This window comes from Salvelinus sp. IW2-2015, linkage group LG7, assembly GCF_002910315.2.
Source record: "Salvelinus sp. IW2-2015 linkage group LG7, ASM291031v2, whole genome shotgun sequence".
Lineage (NCBI taxonomy): Eukaryota > Metazoa > Chordata > Actinopteri > Salmoniformes > Salmonidae > Salvelinus > Salvelinus sp. IW2-2015.
The window spans coordinates 3,084,052-3,109,491 of NC_036847.1; the positions used below are offsets into that span (position 1 = coordinate 3,084,052).

At 43.9% G+C, this 25,440-nt stretch overlaps 1 protein-coding gene across 6 annotated transcripts in view; it reads left to right on the plus strand.

The window, feature by feature from the left end:
* LOC111966202 (IQ motif and SEC7 domain-containing protein 1) overlaps window positions 1-25,440 on the plus strand; it is a 177,428-nt gene that overhangs the window by 112,289 nt on the left and 39,699 nt on the right. The window contains exon 1 of one of the 6 annotated variants that reach the window (XM_023990661.3): window positions 798-1,215. The exons of 4 other annotated variants lie outside the window; for them this stretch is intronic. In XM_023990661.3, the coding sequence (XP_023846429.1) occupies window positions 1,181-1,215 (35 nt within the window). In that variant the 5' untranslated portion in view covers window positions 798-1,180. Of the gene's footprint in view, window positions 1-797; window positions 1,216-20,429; window positions 20,628-25,440 lie in introns of those variants that run through there. One more of the 6 variants, XM_023990662.3, reaches the window with a different exon arrangement.

The following is a 25,440-nucleotide window of genomic DNA, read 5'->3' on the forward strand; positions in this document are numbered from 1 at the left end:
ACTGGCTATACGTACATTTTAAAAACAAGAAAATCGTGCAGTATGATTTACATAATGGAAGGGATTTGATGTATAGCGTTTACTTTAACTTTTTACTTGAATCATTTTTCCATCACTACTTAAGTACATTTAAAACCAGATACTTTTAGACTTTTACTCAAGTCGTATTTTACTGGGTGATTTTCCTTTTACTTGAGTCATTTTCTCTCTCTCTCTCTCTCTCTCTGACACTATAGTTTCTTGGAAAATATTTAGCATTACAGGGCTGTTGTTTTTTAATCCATTATCAAAACCTGTTATAGAAGCCAAGTAATTTATGCTTGGTCTAAAAGACTTCATTATATGCTCCTAATTCCTCAGAGTCACTGGAAAGATGTAGTCATGGGGCGTAACTTGAAACACCAGCAAAGGGTTTAGGGTAACATGGTTACATTGAGTTCCATGGCTTTAGTAGCTGTGTTGTTAAAGCAAGGCCGGTGTAGTAACTCTAAACAGCCTCTCCCAGCTGCTGAACTGGGGCTAACCCTCCCCCTGCTTGGCCTTCCCATTGAGCGCTCTGTCGTTCTTGGATACGGGCCCATGTATTACCACAGGCACATACACGTACACGGCACAGCACACAGGCATGCCTAGCCCACATCCAGTGGCTATCACAGGCAGTCCCAGCCAGATGGGTTAGTGTGCATTGTAAGGAAAGAAAAATAAGGGGTGTCCTTAAAGGAAGGAGAGAGGGAGGGTTTGTGTAGTAGTTCACAGTGTGGGTGGAGAGCCTTTGTTACGAGGAGGGACGGTTTTAATCTGTTAGCGTAGACATACTGTACTGAGCCTTTACCTAACTTGGTCATCAGGCGAACTTGCTAGTCTAGCAACTTTCTGAGTGTGGACTCGGGCAGGATAAACTGGGACAGGGAACTTCTAAAAGGCGCAGCTGAAGGAACTGGAGCCAGAAGAGAAAGAATTCTGTGTTTTTCTATGGAAAGTAAAGGATGTGGGGTGTAATTTGTGGTCTAGTATATGGGAGTTGGTACAGTGTGTCTCACCACTGACTGTTATAGGGGGAGTTGCCACAGTTTGGTGCGTTTGGGACATTTTGAAACGTCCTCCCTGCGTGTTCCATGCTGCACATTTTTCCCCCTGCGTGTCTGGTGTCTGCAGTGATGTCACTGCCGCGTGGAATGTGATGTGGAAGTACTGCATTTCAAGCCGAACAATAAGGTAGGAGATTATCTGTAATGACTCCTACTGCCTGGTCTGGTAAAAGACGGCGAGCGTTGGTTCACTTCTGACTGGGCCCCAGAGAGAGGGAAGCACTCCTGGACAAATGTTACATATTCAATACCCTGGAAGTGGGCATCATCATCAGTGTTAGGCTAAATCCACACATAGACAGTAGGAGTGGCAGCAATCCAACGTGTCCTAGATTTTGCATGACATACGCGTAGTAACCCAATCATTCATTTGGAAATGAAGATGTGTTAAAACTTCGAGGCAATCCACGGGAGGGGGGCTCGTCTCAGGTAGTCCTGTGGGGTAAATTGGAATATGAGAGGACATTTTATTCAAAGAAGCCATCTGTTCCTGAATGAACCCACATGTCCCTAGAACAAAGTTTTAGATAAACATGATCTGGGTCTAAATCAAAGAAAATGTAAATCTTATTTTTAAAGGCCCAGTGCAGGGAAAAACTTTATTTTTCCTGTATTTTATATACATTTCCACGCTATGAGGTTGGAATAAATGATGATCATGGCCTTTTTGTGTAAGAGTTGTTTGATAAGACCACATGAAATGTCAGCCTGTTTTAGTAGAATGGAGTTTTGGCCTGCCTGGTGATATCATAGTTACGGAGTGGCTATGGATACAGAGTTTCTGTATCCCAATTTGGCCAGGCGAAAAATATGAATATTTCTGCGCATGTATAGTTAGTGGGCCCACTCCGCTGCTGCAGCTCCCGCCTCTCCCCCCTGCTTGATCGCCTTTGTCTGGTCACTGGTGTAGCCTACAAACTTCATGATGTACACAAAACTGTTCAAACTATTGCATTTCATGCCTCAGTAAGAATAATGCAGCTAGTAGGCTACATGCAGCTATTTACATGTTTTACACAAAATACATTATTGGCATGTTCGTACAAACTTTGTTGTCAGTATTGCAAACATAAGCACGACACAAACGGGCAGTCTAGCGATTTCATGTTCTTCTTCGCTGCTGAGTTGCATGCAGCTATTTACTCCAGATATCAGCATTTGTGGCGTAACGATCTCGCCCATTGTCAGACTTTTTTCAACGGCCCGGAAACACCCTCGGCTGCCTAGAACGTTTGGCTGCCCAGAGGTGGAACGCAGCAAGACAGACACACAGTCTTATTAGCGATTTAATGGGGGGTTTTTTCACCATCATTGCAAACATTGGCTAAGCTGTGCAGGAAGCAGACAGGCAGTTAAGTACTGTTCTTTTTTTTTGAGGAACTACAATATGGCAGCAACTATAAAGATTAGCCAACTCCAAAGAGTTTTGACTGCGTCCTGTTTGTGCAACTGCAATATCCGCGACAACAGACAGAGACAGTTGTAGCCTTCATAACATATGTTTTGGAAGGATCGTTCACATCGTCGCATGCTTATTTTCTTCATCAGTTGTTCAGAAACATGAGGCAGAGACAGGCGTAGGCTACGTCATCATGGCTCAGAAGAGGGTGAGTAAAGAGAGAATCGCGAAGTGAGTGGGAGTGTGAGCAGCAGCTACGTTAGAGAAACAAATGTGCGCATAAAATAAGACATGAGCAGAATATGATCCAGAGGGGCGGGGCGGGCYTGGGCGAAAACTGTATCCGTAGCCATGGCCAATTAGTTAATAGACCAATAAGAGAGTTCCAAATTTCTCTTTCAATAACAGGAAATGTTCTGTTTTCCCCTCCCCACTCAGACAGTCCTAGCAAAATTCTTGCTTGAGAAATTGCTCTTTGCTAAGAAGCTATTTTTGTTTGTTTTCAATTAAAATGGTCAAAAATCATCACAGTAAGGTACCTAATTGTTACCCAGATATAATTGAGATAAAAAGGGCTGCATTGGACCTTTAATAGGCTAGTGTTGTGATGTTGTGATTGACTTATTCCAGTTACTTCTTCCTGACTTTGCACCTTTCTGTGTTTTTCTGAGTCATCCATCTTCTGAACCCAGTTGGGCTGATTTGAAATAAACTGTTATCTCTCCCTCACAAGACATGGACTGACCCAGGAGTAAAATGCCTGTCTCTTCAAAACACACAAAGCTTTCATTTTGAACTCCTGTTTTCTCAACTTTTCTCCAGCCTCCTCCCGGAGTTGTCTCCTCTGATAWAATCTCAGACTCTGAAGCTTTCACAGGTGTCTCTTTCAAGTGGAGTTAGTCTCTGGCAGGAACAGACGGTTGTTTTGCAAGAAAGGCTAGCTAGACTGTCTGAAGTGAAGAGGCTTTTGAGGGAGTTGTTGAAAACAATGGTCTGACTGTCTGACAGTGAAGCGGCTGAAATGACACAGTAGAAGCAAAGCAACCTGATCTGATCCTAATTCCAGGGCAGCGAGTGGAGTGGATCACAGCAGCCATGACTTATTTACTGTGTGTGTGTCTGGATAGCGTCTCTGGTGCCGAGCGTTCCTGCATCCCGTCCCCAATCCAGAGGGAAAAACAAGAGATCAGGCTGTTGGGTTTCATCTGAATGTTAAAGCCACTGGAGTCCACTGTAGTCTCATACACTTCCTGCATCTCCAACTGTGTCTGTGTCAGTTGTCGTGTCCATCGCAGTGTCTGTAACMTTGTTTGTGTCGACACTGGGGTGGAATAGGCTGAAACCGGGGTTGTTGTGACAACCCTGCCTCATGATAGACTCTAGGAAGAGCAAATGGACTAACCCAGCCCAGTGAGAAGTACAGGCCAGAATGTGGACCTGGTCTGAAGCTGTTCTGACTTAAACTGGACATCTTGACAAACAACAGCCTCTTGACTTTCATCTGGACCCAGCGAAGAGAGACTCCGGGTTCTGCACGTTTGGTCCCTGTGTTGGTACGCTGGGTTTATGTTGAGAGATCTTTTCTGGGCAGAGAGGAGACAGACGTGTGTAATGGAAAAGCTGTAATATGGCGGGTAGTCCCACTGTGGTGAGTTCACTTCTGGTGTGGAACAGCTTCGACATGTCTGGGGAAGTCATTTTGGTCAGAAATGCCATTTTGAGGGAGATGGTAATGAGCAGTTGTTGCCATTTTGAAGTGTGGTTGTTTTCCAGCCAACAGTATTGGAACAGTTTGATATTTGTATTTGTTGAAGTATGGATTGATCATGTTGAAAGCAGTGCGTCATTCTCACAAGTTCACACACCACACCACACCACACACACACACACACACAKACAAACAGTTGCTTTAGGTCCAAATTCACAAGTTTATTCACCTGTGTTCATAATTGATTCTGCACCCAAAGTGAGCGTATTCAATTGGAAATTACACAGTATTCATTTGTATCCTCTAGATGTTTTCTTGTGTGACTACAGTAAAGTCCCTTTACTGTTGGCTCTGTGTGCATGCAGTTCTTTAGCTCTATTGAATGTTGGAGTCAGTGTCCACATCCTTAATAATTTAAACGTGTTACTCSCAGAGGGTAGACTGCACCTTGAACACTGAATGCAAAAAAAGTATAGCCCTTTCTGTGATTGCTGAACATCAARTCTTAGAACGGTCCTTGTACACTGCAGTTGGTCATGTGTTGCGATCAATGATTTATTTATACACTAGATGACTGATAGAGGGCACTGTGTTGAAGCCACCGTGCCGCCATCTTGGCACTCCCCCACCATTTGTAAAACATTTTTGGAATGCATTTATTCATGTCTACATTCATTTTTGCCACATTTATTATATTACAAACACCTTAATGCATACTTTTAAATTGTCAAAATCTGTAAAAACATTTTCCTAAAAGTTACATTTTTAGAGATTACTAATGTTACTGTCCCCACTACAACAACAAAAAATGTAGTGAACAATTTCAATTCAATTTACATTTCAATGGTGTACCTGATCAATTTCAGTGGTTTGAAGGGATCCATTCTAGGAATTATATTTCAATGATCGCAACGTCACCCACCCTGTGTTCAAGAGCATGTTGTGAAATAGTTTGACAACCCTGTTTGTAAGCTTTTAAATTATAWCCAATTRAACCGTTCTTTTCCCATGATGAAGACATGGTAGGGCGGGGTATGCAAAATGGGTCAACTTTTGATCTGAATGTTTTTTTTTTGCATTCAGGGCCACTTTCTGACCARTTCTTGTTTCAAACAAAAGGGCTGCTGTCAAAAAGGGATTGAATTCAAATGGATTTACCCCTAACTAATGAGTACTGATAGAGTTATTGGGTTAAGCTCGTCTGAGTTGTTGAAATCTCTTGTGGTAGGGCACACTACATTAGAAGTTGTTTTGTTACGGCGGTGAAGCTACACTCTTTCACACGATCCCCATTCGTTCACTTTCATTTCCAGCACAGTATCCTCGTGTTGGTGACCAGAATACACTAAGAAATGCCACGGTGTACATTGGCTCCGGCATATACTTCTATTTACATGATCAGTGTAGCTGTAACTGCTGCAGCTCAAAGGCAGGCACTGCCTCCGTCTCTTCTTCGGCATCTTTCTCCAGCAGCCCTTGTGCTCTCTTACTTTTGATGTCATATGCCTTAGCATCTCGTCTCTGTGGCTGCCTGGTGGATAATGAGGGAGCGTGCTGCATTAACTTATGTAATGATGAGAGGGGAGAGGAGGGGGTGGGGACGATGGGAGAGAATAGATGAGCTCATGTTGCTGCACTGCAGCTCTCACACACACACACACTGCACCATATGGTTTATGCCACACGAGCGTCCACACACACACACACACACACACACACGCGCGCGCGCGCGCGTGAGTACGGTGCCACTACCTCTAGCCAGAATTAGTTACCAATTTAGCTCTACTGCAGAATCGCAGGGCTGCCATCTTCTTTACATCGTTATCTATCTTTGAATGATATGATATGAGTGAGGAGGTGTTTGTGTGTGTGTGTGTAAGGTCTGTACATAGTAGGAGCACATGAAGAGTTTCATTCCAACACGCTATACACTGAGTGTACAAAACACCTGCTCTTTCCATGACATAGACTGACCAGGTGAATCTATGATCACTTATTGGTGTCACTTGTTAAATCCACTTCAATCAGTGTAGATGAAAGGGAGGAGACAGGTTAAAGAAGGATTTTTAGAAAGCCTTGAGACAGTTGAGACATGGATTGTGTATGTGTGCCATTCAGAGGGTGAATGGACGATACAAAAGATATATGTGCTTTTGAACAGGGTATGGTAGTCGGTGCCAGGCGCACCGGTTTGTGTTAAACCCAGCAGCATTGCAATTCTTTTCACACTCAACATTTTCCCGTGTGTATCAAGAATGGTCAACCACCCAAAGGACATCCAGCCAATTTGACAACTCTGGGGTAAGCATAAGAAGAGAAGTTATCTAGATTCTTCAGTTCTTAGCAATTTTTGTCCAATTTCCAACCTTCCATTCCTACGCAAAATTCTGGAGAAATTGGTGTTCAATCAGCTAAATTATTTTTTAAGTGCCAACTGTATTTAAAAAATAAATAAAAAATCTAATCTGGTTTTRGTGCCCAACACAGCCCAAAGACAGCCTTAGTTAATGTGGTGAATTGTCTTAGAGCCAACACAGATGCCAAACAGCTCTCTGTCCTTGTACTCTAAGATTTAAGTGCTGCATTCGACACTGTTGACCATGATGTCCTTCTGGACAGACTGGAGAGGTGGGTTGGCCTCTCCGGTCCAGCTCTAAATTGGTTTAGGAACTATTTAACTGGTCAAGAGTTTTTTTTGTCAGCCTAGGTGAACATAACTCATAGAAAATACATATCACGTGACGTTCCACAAGGTTCGATTTTGGGTCCAGTACTGTTCAGTTTTATATATGTTATGCATTGGCAGCATTATCAGAAAGAACAAATCATTGATTTTCACTACTACGCAGACGATACCCAACTTTTKATTTCTGTGTCACCAGAGGATTTTAGCTCCACGGATAAGTTATTGGACTGAATTAGTGATTTAAATACTTGGATGGCTCACAACTTCCTCCAGCTAAATCAAGACAAGACCAAGGTGCTTATTGTTGGAGCCAAAGCACAGAGAGAGAATCTAGCCGCACATTTTAATTCACGGGTAATAAAGATAAAACACCAGGTAAAAAACCTAGGTGTTATTTTAGATTCTGAACAAAATTTCGAATCACACATTAGGAATGTGACCAAAATAGCTTTTTACCACCCGAGGAACATTTCCAAGGTGCGGCCGATTCTCTCTCAGGCTGATTTATTTTATTACAAGCAGGCTTGATGCTCTCCACTGTCTGGTCTTCCCAAGAAAACCATTGGTCAACTGCAAAACATAGAGAATGCTGCAGCACGGGTCCTGACCAAGACCAGACGGAGAGCACACATTACACCGGTTTTAAGTTCTCTGCACTGGCTGCCTGTGAGTTTTAGAATTCATTTAAAAAATATTCTATTGGTTTATAAATCAATCTACGATTTTGCGCCCCATTACATGTCACATGCTTTTTAGTTATGTACCCAGTAGGTTTRTCAGGTTCTCTGGCACTGGCCTTCTAACTATCCCAAAGCCTAGGACCAAGAGGTATGGAGAGGCAGCCTTTAGTTTTGCCCCCAGCCTCTGGAATAGCCTGCCAGAGAACCTGAGGGGMGCCGAAACTGTGGACATATAAAAAGGAGATCTTAAAACACATCCTTTTAGCGTTGCTATTTCTTAGGGTGCTTTTTAGATGTCCAGTTTGTGTTATTCATCATTTTTTTATATGATGATTGTTGTGTAGTAAATATTTCAGCTTTTATTTTCAGTGTTTTCTATTAGTTTTTTSCCCTGTAAAGCACATTGTTGTATTCCACGTCTGAAATGTGCTGTATAAATAAAGCTTGAATTGATTTGGAGTCAACATGGGCCAGCAACCAAATTTTGGAGTGTGTGTGTGTGTGTGTGTGTGTGTGTGAGCGGTGGTTGTGTGGTGTGTGTGTGTGTGTGTGTGTGTGTGCTGTGTGTGTGTGTGTGTGTGTGTGTGTGTGTGTGTGTGTGTGTGTGTGTGTGTGTGTGTGTGTGTGTGTGTGTGTGTGTTTGTGTGTGTGGAGAGAGAGAGAGCAAGAAACAGGGGAAGAGAGAGAAATATGATAAATAGCTCGACAGGCCACTGGAGTGCTTTCAGCTCTGTGTCTGTCTGAGAGATTGTACACGGAGAACAGTAGATCAATTACCCAGGGCCTTGGGTTAAGCTGAAGCATTACATATCATAGGCCAAGATTCTTCAGAGCCGGTTGACGATTGGATCCTGTGCTAATAGATGTATAGTCCACATGTTGGAGGTCGTCTAATATCTGGATGGATCACCATTATTACGCCGCATTCATTCATAGAATTGGGCAAATTACATTTTTTAGACCGAGTACGGTCCTCTGAGACCTAGACTATTGATTGCCTTGTTGAAGTATTCAGTAGCTTTTTATCCTGTTGTGCCCCATTGATGTAAATACTTCTCATACTTTTTTGTGGTCAGGTGCCACAAAAAAAAGGAACTTAGGAAATTGAAATTGGCTCAGAACAGGGCAGCACGGCTGGCCCTTGATGTACACGAGATATATTAATAATATGCATGTCATACTCTCCTGGCTGAAAGTGGAGGAGGAGATTGAACCTCATCACTACTTTTATTATGAGAGGTATCGACATGTTGAATGCACCGAGCTGCCCTTCCTAAACATACTGGCGCACGGAACAGACCTCTGGGAGGCACACAGTACTACATAGAGCCATGACTACATGGAACTCTATTCCACATCAAGTAACTGACGCAAGCAGTAAAATTAGATTTAAAAACAGATTAAAAAACAGCTTATGGAACAGCGGGGACTGAAGCAACACAAACATTGGCACAGACACATGCACACACACACACACACGATAACATATGCACTATACATACACATGGATTTAGTACTGTAGATATGTGGTCGTGGTGGAGTAGGGGCCTGAGGGCACACAGTGTGTTGTGAAATCTGTGAATGTATTGTAATGTTTTTWAAATTGTAAAAACTGCTTTGGCAGGAGCGAATGGGGATCCATAATAAATACAAACACTAACAAGTTGTGGTATTTATTATTTTGGGCATGAGCTAACCCTAACGCTACACTGCTGAATGTAATCAGTTGACGAGCATGGTTTCAAAGCCTACTGTTTGATCTCCATGGACGGATCCCCACATCTTTAAATTAGTACCTGCCTCTGTGAGAAATTACAGTGTTGGGACTGTTGCATGTAAATAATAATTGAAGTGAACTGTTTATCCTTCTAGGGCATTTTGTGCGTTGAGGCCAAATCAAACAAACAAGCAAACGAGCGTGTACGCGCTGGAATAAGAATGCACCGTAGTGAATGACAGAAAGCCGCGAGCGTCGACGCCGTCAAAAGCGACATGCGCTTCAAATTAGAAAGCGAGTCCTATTTTTCTCACGTCTACGCGAAAGCGATGCTCGTTTGCGTTTCATTTGATTTGGCCTTTAGGCCTAAGTCCTCCTTTGACAATTATTAGGAAGTACTTCTTCTGTCAGCCTTTTTCTGTTACCGTGACAACTGTGTGCAGTAGTTCCATCAGCGTTTGATGATGAGCGTGCGCTGCTCACGTGCGCAGGTCCCCAGAGACCACCTGTCTTCTGTCCTCCCCGTGGAAGGGCTTTTCTCAGTGACAGCCATTCACATTTTCAACAAAGCCGTCGTGACACAGTGAGGCTTTTACACGTATTTCAACTGAACATGTTTTCGCAGTGGTCATTTTCTTTACTCTGTAGATATTTTTCTCAAGGACAGAGTATTCCATAGGAAAATGGGATATGTTCTGGATTTTTCTGTCATCGTAGTTTAAGTATAACGGGGACTTACTCCATCATTGCTCTCTGTCATCAAAATGACACTAAAGAAAGATCTTTAACAACTGTAGTGGGATTCATTGGCAAATATTTCAGTCGGAGACTGTAATTGGCTCAGAAACATGTCATTTCTGTCTCTCATTCCCCTGTATTGGACTTGGAGATCAAACCATTTCTCTCTATACAGTACTGTTACTGTCAGCTTCACACTCCTCCTCAAATGAGCTCCCCTGAGAGAGAATCTTAGTCCTCCGCTCACTCCTGCTCATCCCCAAACACACTATATATATTCTCCATCTTCTCTTTCTCGCTCACATTCTCCTTCATTAGGTGCAGTCGCTGTTTTCACTCACTCGCTTGTCAAATGAAAGCACAGAATGGTTTTGGTACTGAATTGCTGTGCACTGGCTCCATCTGTTGGTGAGAACATTTTACGAAAGAGGACAGGAGTCCCCCGTCCACAGCTTCAAATGTTCCCAAACCAAGTTCCCTTCATACAGTATCTCTGAAGTCTCCACCCATACAGTTGCTTTGGTGTTTTGTTGCTGTACGTGAAGGAGAGATACACAGCCCTTTATCTGTCTTGGCTAACTGACAAGACAGATCAACTAACTAACTCGCAGACATAACAAACGAGATGACAGGTATGKCACGGTGGACTCCCCAAGGGAAGAGACCTGAGAAATGAAAGGATGTGGGATGTCTTTACCCTAACAAACAACTGGACAAGTATTCCACTGTTAACCGTTGGAGGACAGCGAAATAAGAGATGAGAGGATGTGGGGAGCAGTTGGCTTGTGTGTATTCCCTCAGAGTATTCTTCGGCTCTCTCATCTCCCCTATCCCCCTGTCTCTCTCTCTCTCGCTCTCTCTCTCCTCTCTCGCTCTCTTTCGCTCTCTCTCTCTCTCCCTCCTCTCTCTACCTGGCGTCTCTCCAGCGGTTCCTCCATCTGATTACTGCTTGTCTCTATAGAGATCTATAAGTAACGTTTACTTACTATTGTTCAGAGATAATGGGGGCTGCCTGCTGGGAGCAGAAGGAGGAAAAAAKCACAGCATTATACTGTAAGGCAGCGGTGCTGGAAGAAATATGATATGAATATGATGTACTAGACCCGGGTTAATGCTGGGTTGAAATTGACATAGATGAGTTTATTACAGCCATTTGACTGATTTATTCATATATACTAGTCTCTCGTGGACAGACGTACATGACATGTATCTAGTAGCTGACGCAGTTACGCAACATTTGGTTCTGGGTTTCCAAGATTACTTCATACAAATACAATTTTTTTTTACATTTTACAGCGCAGCTATTTTACAATGGGTGAATCCTGTGGACACTGGAATGTGGACTAACGGAGCCTTCCATGGAGAGAGCTGTTTCTATTGTGTTCCGCAAGGTGCTGGCATACAGTGTTGTGGTCTCTGGCCCAGCATAGAGCCAGAGGGCTGGGCTAGGGAGCTTTAGTGAGGCCTGTACAGGACACAAGGCCCAGAGGAAAGACAGGGAGGTGGAGGTTTCCTGGAAGCCTGATGACACTGACAGCGTTTTCCGCTAGCGATGTCCGTGGTTTCCGTTTCAGATTATACAATCGCATGCAGGGATTCGTTTTTCCTTTCCATTCATGCGCTACAGAAGTGGTTTGAGTCAAACCCAGTTAAGATCGAAATATAATGCTTATTACAAGCCAATGTAGATTGCAATACATTATCTAGTATGAGGAGTCAGTCCAGATTCAGTCAGTATAGATGTATAATACAGTTGTTTCAGAGTGTTGTCTGACAAAGCTCAGATTTCCCCTCTGGTCCTGTCATGTGTCGTGGAGAAAGAGAGCGAGAGAGGCATGGAAACAGCGTTGCAACAAACTGATTCTGGACAGACACGTCCCCAATGTGCCCGAGATCAACGTAACAGCTGAATAAATCCGCTGAAAGAGAAAGGGGGGGGGTGAAGGGGGAGAGAGAAAACAGCTGAGTGTATGAGAGAAAGATGGTGGTATGAAAGTTGACCGAGAAAGAGAGAAAAGGGAAGATTGACAGAGCAGCTGAGAGAGAGAGCGAGAGTGCGAGAGAGAGAGAGAGAGAGAGAGAGCGCGAGAGTGGTTAGGGGGAGGGCGCAGGGAGAGACTCTCCTTTTCATTGACATTCAAGAGAATGTGCTGATGACTAAAGCATAAATCAGTCCGATAGAGTTTCCTGCCTGGTGCTCCATGTCTCTTAACCCCAGGCAGCCTACACTACAGCACTATATCCCGGCTCTATCCACCTCTCCTCTCCTCTGCTAGCCTAGCAGCCTGTTTATCGACCTGAGCTCTACGTAGATCAACGAGCCTGCCTTATAGTGCAGGGGCTCTCAGCTCCACCTGAACTCTCTCTCTGTCTCCTCGACACTCGACACAGAGGTGGCAGATTATATGAAGGCTCAGGTAGGTGGGCACATGTCTGTCTGTTGCTGTCAGTGTGCGTTTGATGGTTGCTTGCAGTGCCTACCTGGCTGCGGTAGTGGGGTATAAGCGGTGTTGTCGCACTGACTAAGTCGGTGTGTGGCAGTGAGGAGGGATGCAGACAATGGATCCAGAGCTGCAGCTGAGAGCAGAGGCTGCCGTGTCATAGGATCGAACGGTACGCCAGAGTGCCGGCCCCACTTCTCTGCTCTGTAGTCTGATGTATGTCCCCTGGAGGTAGAGAAGAGAGGGGGAGAGAAAGATAGAGAGAGAGAAGTTTTGTGTGTATGTGCATACGTTTATTTAACATAAGTGTGTGTTCTTGTCTGAACAGAGATGGTTTGTGAGGACATGTTTGGCCCTGTAGATCTGTGGCTATTCTGTCCTTTGCTGTCTCTCTCTCTCTGTAGACCAGGTACGGGCAACTGGTGGCCAGCGGGCAACTGCCCCCCCCACCCCTTTTTTAGGCCGGTGGACCAATTTCACCCCCCCCAAAAAATACATGCGATATACAGTGGCAAGAAAAAGTAAATGAACTTTTGGAATTACCTGGATTTCTGCATGAATTGGTCATAACGTTTGATCTGTTCTTCGTCTAAGTCAACAATAGACACACGGTCTGCTTAAACTAATAACACAAACAATTCATGTCTTTATTGAACACACCGTGTAAACATTCACAGTGCAGGGTGYGAAAAGTATGTGAACCCTTGGATTTAATAACCGGTTGACCCTCCTTTTGGCAGAAATAAACTCAACCAAACTTTTTCCTGTAGTTGCGGATCAGACCTGCACAACGGTCAGGAGGAATTTTCCAAAACTGTTTCAGTTCAGCAATATTCTTAGGATGTCTGGTGTGAACCGCTCTCGGTCATGCCACAGCATTTTAAATCGGGTTGAGGTCAGGACTGACTGGGCCACTCCAGAAGGCATATTTTCTTCTGTTGAAACAATTCTGTTSTTGATTTACTTCTGTGTTTTGGGTCGTTGTCCTGTTGCATCACCCAACTTCTGTTGAGCTTCAATTGGCGGACAGATAGCCTTACTCCTGCAAAACGTCTTGATAAACTTGGGAATTCATTGTTCCGTCGATGATAGCAAGKTGTCCAGGCRCTGAGGCAGKAAAGCAGCCCCAAACCATGATGCTCCCTCCACCATACTTTACAGTTGGGATGAGGTTTTGATGTTGGTGTGCTGTGCTGTGCCTTTTCTTCTCCACACATGGTGTTGTGTTCCTTCCAAACAACTCAARTTTAGTTCAATCTGTCCACAGAATATTTTGCCAGAAGCGCTGTGGAACATCCAGGTGCTCTTTTGCAAACTTCAGACAGCAGTGGCTTCTTCRGTGGTGTCCWCCCATGAACACTATTCTTGTTTAGTGTTTTACGTATCGTAGACTCMTCAACAGAGATGTTAGCATGTTCCASAGATTTCTGTAAGTCTTTAGCTGACACTCTAGGATTCTTCTTAACCTCATTCAGCATTCTGCGCTGTGCTCTTGCAGTCATCTTTGCAGGACGGCCACTCCTAGGGAGAGAAGCAACAGTGCTGAACTTTCTCCATTTATAGACAATTTGTCTTACCATGGACTGATGAACATCAAGGCTTTTAGAAATACTTTTGTAACCTTTTCCAGCTTTATGCAAGTCAACAATTCTTAATCTTAGGTCTTCTGAGGTCTATTTTGTTCGAGGCATGGTTCACATCGGGCAATGCTTCTTGTGAATAGTGTTTTTTATAGGACAGGGCAGCTCTAACCAACATCTCTAATCTCGTCTCATTGATTGAACTCCAGGTTAGCAGACTCCTGACTCCAATTAGCTTTTGGAGAAGTCATTAGCCTTGGGGTTCACATACTTTTCCCAACCTACACTGAATGTTTAAATTATGTATTCAATATAGACAAGAAAAATACAATAATTTGTGTTATTAGTTTAAGCACACTGTGTTTGTCTATTGTTGTGACTAAGATGAAGATCAGATCGTATTGTATTACTCATTTATGTAGGAATCCAGGTAATTCCAAAGGGTTCACATACCTTTTCACGCACTGTGTGTATATGTATATACAGTACCAGTCAAAGGTTTGGACACACCTACTCATTGAAGGGTTTTTCTTTATTTGTACTTTCTTCTACATTGTAGAATATAGTGAAGACATCAAAACTATGAAWTAACACATAAGGAATCATGTAGTAACAAAAAAAGTGTTAAACAAATCAAAATATTATTCAAAGTAACCACCCCTTTGCCTCTGACAGCTTTGCACACTCTTGGCATTCTGTCAACCAGCTTCACCTTGAATGCTTTTCCAACAGTTCCCACATATGCTGAGCACTTGGCTACTTTTCCTTCACTCTCGGTCCAACTCATCCCAAATCATCTCAATTGGGTTGAAGTCGGGTGATTGTGGAGYCCAGGTCATCTGATGCAGCACTCCATCACTCTCCTCCTTGGTCAAATAGCCCTTACACAGCCTGGAGGTGTGTTGGGTCATTGTCCTGTTGAAAAYCAAATGATAGTCCCACTAAGCGCAAACCAGGTTGGATGGCGTTTCGCTGCAGAATGCTGTGGTAGCCATGCTGGTTAAGTGTGCCTTGAATTCTAAATAAATCACAGACYGTGTCACCAGCAAAGCATCCCCACACCATAACACAACCTCCTCCAGTGGGAATCACACATGCAGAGATCATCCGTTCACCTACTCTGCGTCTCACATAGACACAGCGGTTGGAACCAAAAATCTCGAATTTGAAATCATCAGACCAAAGGACAGATTTCCACTGGTCTAATGTCATGTTTCTTGGCCAAAGCAAGTCTCTTCTTATTCGTGTCCTTTAGTAGTGTTTTCTTTGCATCAATTTGTGCATGAAGGCCTGATTCACACAGTCTCCTCTGAACAGTTGGTGTTGAGATGTGTCTGTTACTTGAACTCTGTAAAGCAGAGATAACTCTAGGTCTTTCATTCCTGTGGCGGTCCTCATGAGAGCCTGTTTCATCATAGCGCTTGATGGTTTTTGCGACTGCACTTGAAGAAACTTTCAAAGCTCTTGAAATGTTCCGGATTGACTGACCTTTGCGAAATGTGGCCCCTCACTGTGGCCCCTCGTGAGTTCTGTTTTTTTGTGGCCCCCACCCCTATCAAAGTTTCCCATCCCTGCTGTAGACCAATTGTTGTTCCCTCCTGTCCTATCTGTGCTGGATCTTCCTTCCTGTCCTGTCTATGATGGACCGGAGCAGCCATGTCTCCCCAGCCAGCCCAGCTCTCCCCTCTGACTCACTGCAGAGCTCCAGGGTGATTCGTCTTGATCAGCACCCGGCAGCACCCTATTAGCATATTTTCAATTAAACCTGTAGCGGACAGAATGGGACCCTCTGACTGCACATCGATTCTTCCTCAAATTGTTCCTGCGGATGCGAGCGAGGCAGTGTTGGTTATAGCAGACCCCTGCCTGTTTTTTGCTGTTCACTCAGAACTACTGATCTGCACTCATTAGAGCTGTTTACAAAATGTATGGCCTACCAGAGCAAATTAAACGCACAGAGCTGTGAGTGGTCTCTCTCTCTCTCTCATAAGTCATATGGCAGAATGGAGGTTGGGGAAACTACAGTACTGTATGCATGGATTGTTTCCATGCTGCGTTGTYTACTCCCCCCCCCCCCCCTTAATAGCCACTCCTCCCTCGTTCTCTCACTCGATCTTGCCCTATCTCGCTCTATCCCATCAAGACATTCTTTGTTGTCTTTGGGCGGGTGAGTTTTGTTTTTCCTGCTAGAGATTGTAATGAACCACAGAATTCCCCTCAGGATCATCAGTCAGAATTCACAGAGTTATGAATCCCAGGTGTTATCTCCACATTCCATTGTATGTTTAAGCACTAAATAAAGATGTTGGAAATGACAGTGCACAACTCCGTTTTCTGCCCTGTGTTCAGCATGGCGTCGTGAAAGCGAGCAGGGATACTCTGTTGCTGCCTCTATGAAATAGTATTTACCTCAAGATCAACCCTCTGCTCAAAACAACTTAACCTTGTGACGGCGCAAGTCAATGTTGACGTACTTCACCTCCAGACCGATGAAGTGGACTTGTCACCCTTCACACTGGCCCTCCTGTTCAGCAAAGACTGGGCTCTCAGCTCTGTGGTTTTGCTATGCGTCTGTAGTACACGTGTGTGGATTGGTAAGGGTAATATCCTGGTTGTCAGGGAGGCTGGTGTGAAAGCACACCTGAGCTGTGCCTGTGTGGTTTCTGTGTACCAGCTTAGTTTCTCCTCTCCTTCAGCTCTGGCTAGCATCACCATGGAGAGAGTAAACATACGTTTTTGGGGGTATTCCAATTTTTATTTTTATTTTATCTGCCAACTTTATTATTATTATTTTTTTTTACAAAAAGAGGAATCTAAAATGCACTGGGTGAGGTGTATTTCCAATTGGAGACCTTCCTATCTAAAACAGGACCTACACTTCCGAAGGTTGAAGCGGATCCTTTTGGKACAAACATAATACCTTTTGAGTTGSACTGCCTCTACCTAAGTCTGAACAGCCCGTCCTTTGTTTCGAKACTAACATGACATCTAAGACAGGAGAATAACAAGCGTTTGACAAGGACAAGGAGATATAAAGGGGAAAGTGTCACGAAGAAAGTCATGTAATCTCTGTTTCCACAGTAGATACTAAGGTTGTACATTGTGAGAAAACGGACTTCGCCATTAGAGAAAACACTCTCTGAAATGGCCCCTGTTGGTTTATGTCACTCACAGATTACATTTAGGAGTGTCTGGTGCCATTTTGTGTGTTATCACAGTGGGAATGACTTGTGGAAAAAGCTACTTTTTCCGAGTGGCACCTCAGGTTTGGAAGAAGGTCATTGGATTAGAATGACTGAGTATCTTTGATGACCGAATTCAGTTTGGGTTTTACAGTAGTAGCCACTTAAGAGACTGGTTGATTATTTTAAATGTACATTTTAAATGTACTTACAGTTAAAAGTAACCTCGTGCYAACCATCCCGATCTCGCGAGCTCACATTCTGTAGTGAAACAGAATGTGTGCTCACGAGATCGGGATGGTTCGTACGAGGCTAACTTTAATTGTAAGTACATTTAAAATAATGAAAAGTCTCTTTATGATTCAATTAATTCACTGTAAATCCTTCACACCTACACATCTCTAACCCAGTTGAAGGAGCCACACTGATCCCTTAACGCCTCCAGTTGATTGACAGCTGTGTATCCCTTGACTCTGGTCTGTTTTTTTAATGTTTAATTTAACCTTTATTTAACTAGGCAAGTCAGTTAAGAACAAATTCTTATTTACAATGACTTCCTACCCCGGCCAAACCCGGACGACGCTGAGCCAATTGTGCGCCGCCCTAAGGGACTCCCAGTCACAGCCGGATGTGATGCAGCCTGGATTCAAACCAGGGACTGCAGTGACGCCTCTTGCACTGAGATGCAGTGCCTTAGACCGCTGCGCCACTCGGGAGCAGGGGTCATTCAGACTGCGGATGAGGCCCGCTACCCTTGAATTGACCAGAGTATTTTCCTCGGGTTATCCTGTAGGCTGGGAGAACTGGGCCTGGGGGCTTCTAATGAGTCATTTAGGGGCTACGGGTCGATAGACCCTGCAGCCCACCAAGACCAGGGATGTGCATGCCGTCATTGAAGCAGTAAGCCTTATGGACCATATATCACACTGCCCAGGATAAGGCCGAGACAGCGGACAGATTGACACTCTGGCTGTAATCCATTTCTCCGTAACGACTGTCATTTTTGAAATTCATTCTGCAGGACCTAATTAGGGTTGGAGTGTTGTGAGCTGAGCTGTGTGTTGATGTATTGTGGGGGTTGTGAATGTTGTGTGGTTTTTCTCACTCCATTCGATCAAATGGCTTCCATCCCTATTGACTTTCYATAGGATGTCGTCTGCGATCCAGGAGATTGTGGTTCTGAATGGTTTTAATGGACACGAAACAAAGTTAGTCCTGTGTCTTTTGTCGTTGATAATTGTAAATGAATCCATGTGTCCTACATAGGACTATCCCCCCTGCTAGTAAATACCTTGGCACTATCTCAAACTGAAGCGTCGAGGCTGCCGAAACATAAAACTTGGTGCTTTTATAATTAATGTACTATATACGTTGCCACTCCCTGCCTGTGGCACGGCACGGCGCGGGTCTCGACATGCAGTTCTCACAAACTTATTAAAAGAGGGTTATCCWTCCTGTCAGCTTGGAGGGTTTTTGTGAATATGGAGAGACAGTAGATGTGCTGACTTGCGCTCTTCCAGGACTGGAAATGAAGTATGAATGGAATGTGCACGCTCAGGATATCTGGTTCCACTGCAGTGTGTCGACATGAATACATTTCTTGACACTTGTGACCTGCAGAAAAGTTTGCTTAGTTGCTCATATTCACATAGGGGGGGAAAAAACATTTAGTGAGAGCAAAAAAATGAAACGTATGACTGGTTAAATCTTAGTTGCCCAGATGAAGTATGTCCCCCCCCCCCCCCCCAAAGGACACTTTTTTCGCATGTTGTTTTACCTAGTTTTACCTATTCTATGTCCATTGCTACCTACGACAAACCCAAGGCTTTACAAATGGAGGAATTTCAGCAGAGGCTGGGGACAAAAGTAATAAATAATTTATCTCCTAATTTCCCTTTCATTGTTGAGATGCTTTCAAGCAAACATTTCAGTTAATATTTAAATACTAATGATCCAGGTCCCTTTGCAGTTGGAAAAAAAAATGCAAGCGTCCCGGGTTACCATCACCAGTAAACTGATAGGCCTACGCTGACAGTTTTCAGAGGTACGTTCTGTGATAGGGGTTTGGATTTGGTTGTTGTTTTCCACTCAGATTGGCAGAGTTTTGGAAAAGAGAAGACGCTAGAAACTGGGCAGGATTTCCTTTCGTTAACAAATTTTGAGGACCTGACATGGCAGTTTCCCCAAACACCAACACACAACATGCTTTCAGGGGTCAAACTATAGCTATCTGGCTGTCCAATGGAAGCCTGTCCAATGGAAGCCTGTCCAATGGAAGCCTGTCCAATTTTTTTTTTTTTGTCATTTAGCAGACACTTTTATCCAGGGCGACTTACAGGAGCAATTAGAGTTAAGTGCCTTGCTCAAGGGCACATCAACAGATTTTTCACCTAGTTGGCTCTGGGATTCGAACAGCAGCGCTCTGTGGCTTGTATGAGTCTCTTTTAACAGCTGTGTGTCCAACGGCACTATAGGATAACCCAGAAGCCTGGCAGGCAAGGTTAATATTGTGTGGAAGATGTTCCCTTTTTTTTCTTCAAGTTGAGGTCTAACTGTACATCCCAAATCACTGTGATATATAGTGTTCGTTATCTCAGCCTTCCCWTCCTTTGCACGACATTAAGTGATTATGTCACTCAGTGCTAATCACCTTCTCGGTCATTATCTTGACTAGCCCCGTGGCTGCAGTCACTCCTTAATCACAGCTGGCCTTCATCGTTTAGTACAAAGCGCTTTCTCCAAAAACAACGTTATGCGAAATGAATTATTGTACTACTGTCTACAGCCAAATGAGGAGGTCGTTAATGTGAAATATCATCAGTGTTTTTTTTCAGAAGGAGCACAAAGTAGGAGAGCAAAATTAAAAAGTAATTCCGCACAGCTCTCATACGCTCAACCTTTGCCTGTGTCAATTTTACTCTGTGTCATTTCTTTCTCTTAAAGAAACCCGTGTAATATACAGTATATTATTTGGTGCAGGTCTTTGACAGGATGACACATCCTCTAGCCTCGCCACAGGGCAGACCCTATTTCTCTCTGTCGGTATTTTCCCCTAATCAAACATGGGAAAATGTATGATGCAGCAGGCAGCATGAGAAAGGCTTGCTTTATGCCCTGTGCCAACACAAACAATGGTCAGCGCCAGTGCAGACGGCCGGACAGGGAGGTGCTCCTCTAGGGCTCAATAGCCCCAGTGTCTCTGGCCGGGGGTCTGGGGTGTTACAGAGACACTGTGGTCACTGCCAGGGTAGCGCAGGGGAGCACACGGTGGGTTTGCAGATCTAGCAGACCTCCAGCAGAAGCCCAGGGCTGAGGGAGCAGGCTACAGAGAGCAGGAGAGGGAGAGAACAGGACACACAACACAGAGGGAAGGTCTGGAGAAGAGATTAGCTGGATGTGGTTTGGAAGGTGAGTGAGTGAGGGGGGAATGTGAAGGGGCTCTCTTTCTCGCGTACTCGTTTCAACTTCCTTGTAATACTTACGTGGTACGGACATACTTCAAAAGAATAATTGTCTTTTTCACCTTGTGACTATCCGGTCACTGATGCGATTAACCAATAGTGCAAGCAGATTAAACCGACAACAGCTGTTATTGTGAGCCGTACAGTCAATTTGCACAAATCAACAGCGTCATTCGATTACACTTTGCTTTTTGTGTCTCTAATTTGATTGCATAGACAGGCGTGCTTGTCAATGGCCCAAAACAAACACAGGCCAGTTATTATAGTAGCTTTTCTACTCACACAGTTTGCGCTTGGAGGACAGCTATCAGGTTTCAATCTATTTTTGGGACCGTCAGAAGCAGACAGTTTTTACCCTCTGATATATCAAAGCCATTGAAAATCCGTTTAGGAAACAGACAAAGGAAGGAGAGCCGGGGGAGGTGTCTTTTCCAACGTTTGGCCTTCGCTTTACGGACGGGGAGTCCGTCTGATGATGGATTGGTCACCACGGTGCAGTTAGACCAGGAAGCAGATGTCAACTCAAAGCTGTAGTTGGGTTCTAAGGGTTCTGCGGTGTTTTGGCTGCTGAAGGATAGTTAGGGAGTTGTCCATTTTATCCTGTCGATTAGAAATGTTTGAAATTTACTGGAGATGAAAAACAATGCAACTGTACTTCTATTTTTACAGCACCAGAAAACGACGAGACTCAGTTTGATTACGTTTAGAAATTGAAACCGTGTAGGCCTGCCATGTACTGCTTTGGTGTTTGACGTTTTGATTAAATTCGACATGTATCTATTTTTAAAGAAGCATCAAGCATTCTGTGATCGATAAGTCAATTGACCATCTTCACATGACGTAGGACACACATGCCTCTATGCACTGCTTCAAATAGAATGGTGCACCACTGACCGTCTTAACTCGCGAGCGAAAGCAGGTCGGCGTCTTATTCCATCCTGTGGATCTTTGAATAACTCTGAATAACTCTATCTCCTTGATTCCACCCTCCCTCCCTCCTCCCGCCATTGTCGGCAGAGATGCCTGACCTCCTTGTCCTATGACTTCATGATCATAGCTCAGCTCTCCCTCAGGGTCGCTGGGCGTGTGGCTGTTTATACATATGCCTCTATGCACTGCCTTGCTATGTTGTTGTGTTAGGTCTCTTCATGCAGTGTTGTGTTGTCTCGTTTTGATGTGTGTTTTGGCCTGTATTTATATTGTATTTATTTTTAATCCCAGGCCCCCGTCCCTGTAGGAGACCTTTTGCCTTTTAGTAGGGCGTCATTGTAAATAAGAATTTGTTCTTAATAATAACATCTCTGGCCAGCAGGTGGCCCTATCACTCTGGACCAGGGATGGGCAACTGGCGGGCCCCACCCCCATCAGTGTCATGCACTCTGTGTAGGCTAGCCCTTAACCACGGATCTAGGATCCGATTACTCTACCCCAATCCTAATTTAGCCATTAGGGCGACGAAAACATATCTGTCCCTGCGCAAGTGGTTAGGGATAATTCTGTGTCATGCACTCCAGTTGGCATTCTGTGTATTTATATTCTCCGTGGTCACTCACGTTGGGGGTAATCTGAGCACAGTTCTGTATGTAATGGCCGACCATTAGGGATACTCTTAACTGTAATGGCAATACTCTAACTGAGCCTAGTAATGTGTCATATCTCCTTGTTGTGCCCTACAAGTAGGCCCATTTTCAATGGAATTTCATCACTGAGCATTAGACAAAAAACATTCTTCTACTAGGTAAAAATCTGTCGTTCTGCCTCTGACCAAGGCAGTTAAATTCTCATTGCAAATAAGAATTTGTTCTTAACTGACTTGCCTAGTTAATAAAAAAACAAGTACCAGCATTCTCTGGGTAGAGGTGGTGGTGAATTGTTCATTTCCCTGACAGTGTGTTTACCACAGTGTCACCTCCATTCTCAAATGGCTCTATTTTTAGCACAGCAGCACTGTGCTGAAGCATGGTTCTGTACAGGGGCGGGGCTTGAAGAGACTACAGTGAAATATGAGACCTGGTAAAGAGGACTGGAGGGAAAAGATTTATTCAAACACAGCTCCAGTCCGTTCCCAATAACACAGGGAAAATTTTTATTTTTTGATACAATCTTAATCAAAATGATTGACAGCTGTAATGGCTGCCAAAGGTGCTTCCACCAAGTGTTAACTCTGGGGTGTAAAGACATACGCAATCAATACATGCTTATTTCTTATTCATTTGGAAAATGTTCTTTCACTTTTATAATGTTGAGTAGGTTGTAGAGATCGGACAGGGAAAAATATCTAACGTTATACCTTTTTTAGATGACATTTTAAGGGCAACGCCTGGTGCTGTATGTGTCCTGGAGGACAGGCCGTGTGCACCCAATGGTGCGCTTGGCTGAGCGTGCCACCTTCTCAGTGCCTTGCGGTCAGCGGCAGTGGAGTTGCCGTTCCAGGCTGTGATGTAGCCAGTCAGTATGCTCTCGATGGTGCTCCTGTAGAACACTGTGAGGGCCCTCGGGGACGGGCCAAATTTATTCAGCCTCCTGAGGTTGAAGAGTTGCTGTCGTGCCTTCTTCACCACATTGTCCATGTGGTTTGACCATTTCAGCTCCTTTTTGAGAACTTTTTCACTATCTCTACAGTTGATGAGGATGGGGGCGGGTCCAGCCTAGTTCAAGTCCACAATCAGCTCCTCTGTTTTGCTGACGTTGAGGGAGAGATTGTTTACCTGGCAACACACCGCCAAAGTGCCTACCTTCTCACATTAGGCCGTCTCGTGGATGTTGGTAATTAGGCCTACTACTGTCGTGTCGTCAGCGAACTTGATGGAGTTGGAGTTGGGGGGGGGGGTGATGGGGTCTTTGACTAGCCTCTCAAAGTACTCCATGACAATGGAAGTGAGTGCTACGGGTCGATAGTCATTCAGTTCAGTTACTTTCCCTTTCTTGGGCATGGGGATGACAGTGGACATCTTGAAGCAGGTGGGGATAACAGCCTGAGCTAGAGAGAGATTGAAAATGTCTGAAAACACAACAGCTAGCTGTTTGAATGACTTACAATGACTTACAGTGGAAGTCGAAAGTTTTCATACACCTCAGCCAAATACATTTAAACTTAGGTTTTCACAATTCCTTTAATCCTAGTAAAAAAAATCCCTATTTTAGGTCAGTTAGGATCATCACTTTATTTTAAGAATGTGAAATGTCAGAATAATAGTAGAGAGCATGATTTATTTCAGCTTTTATTTCTTTCATCACATTCCTAGTGGGTCAGAAGTTTACATACACTCAATTAATATTTGGTAGCATTGCCTTTAAATTGTTTAACTTGGGTTAAACGTTTCGGGTAGCCTTCCACAAGCTTCCCACAATAAGTTGGGAGAATTTTGGCCCATTCCTCCTGACAGAGCTGGTGTAACTGAGTCAGGTTTGTAGGCCTCCTTGCTCGCACACACTTTTTCAGTTCTGCCCACACATTTTCTATAGGATTGAGGTCAGGGCTTTGTGATGGCCACTCCAATACCTTGACTTTGTTGTCCTTAAGCCATTTTGCCTTTGGAAGTATGCTTGGTCATTGTGCATTTGGAAGACCCATTTGCAACCAAACTTTAACTTCCTGACTGATGTCTTGAGATGTTGCTTCAATATATCCACATAATTTTTCTCCCTTCTTATGCCATCTATTTTGTGAAGTGCACCAGTCCCTTCTGCAGCAAAGCACCCCCACAACATGATGCTGCGATCCTCTTGCTTCACGGTTGGGATGGTGTTCTTCGGCTTGCAAGCCTCCCACTTTTTCCTCCAAATATAACGATGGTCATTATGGCCAAACAGTTCTATTTTTGTTTCATCAGACCAGAGGACAAAAAGTGTGATCTTTGTCCCCATGTGCAGTTGCAAACCGTAGTCTGGCTTTTTATGGCGATTTTGGAGCAGTGGCTTCTTCCTTGCTGAGCGGCCTTTCAGGTTATGTTGATATAGGACTTGTTTTACTGTGGATATTGATACTTTTGTACCCTTTTCCTCCAGCATCTTCACAAGATCCTTTGCTGTTGTTCTGGGATTGATTTGCACTTTTCGCACCAAAGTACGTTCATCTCTAGGAGACAGAACGCGTCTCCTTCCTGAGCGGTATGAGGGCTGCGTGGTCCCATGGTGTTTATACTTGCGTACTATTGTTTGTACAGATGAACATGGTACCTTCAGGCGTTTGGAAATTGCTCCCAAGGATGAACCAGACTTGTGGAGGTCTACAATTTTTTCCTGAGGTCTTGGCTGATTTCTTTTGATTTCCCCATGATGTCAAGCAAAGAGGCACTGAGTTTGATGGTAGGCCTTGAAATACGTCCACAGGTACACCTCCAATTGACTCAAATGATGTCAATTAGCTTATCAGATGCTTTTAAAGCCATGACATCATTTTGGGGAATTTTCCAAGCTGTTTAAAGACACAGTCAACTTAGTGTATGTTAACTTCTGACCCACTGGAATTGTGATACATTGAATTATAAGTGAAATAATCTGTCTGTAAACAATTGTTGTAAAAATGACTTGTGTCATGCACAAAGTAGATGTCCTAACCGACTTGCTTAAACTAAAGTTTGTTAACAAGAAATGTGTGGAGTGGTTGAAAAACGAGTTTTAATGACTCCAACCTAAGTGTATGTAAACTTCTGACTTCAACTGTACATCCTCCATGAAGAACGTAAGGGCATAGCCCTCCTTGTCCTCAGGGGCTCTCCTCGGCAGCTCAGAGTAGTTTTCTCGAATTTTGAGAAAAA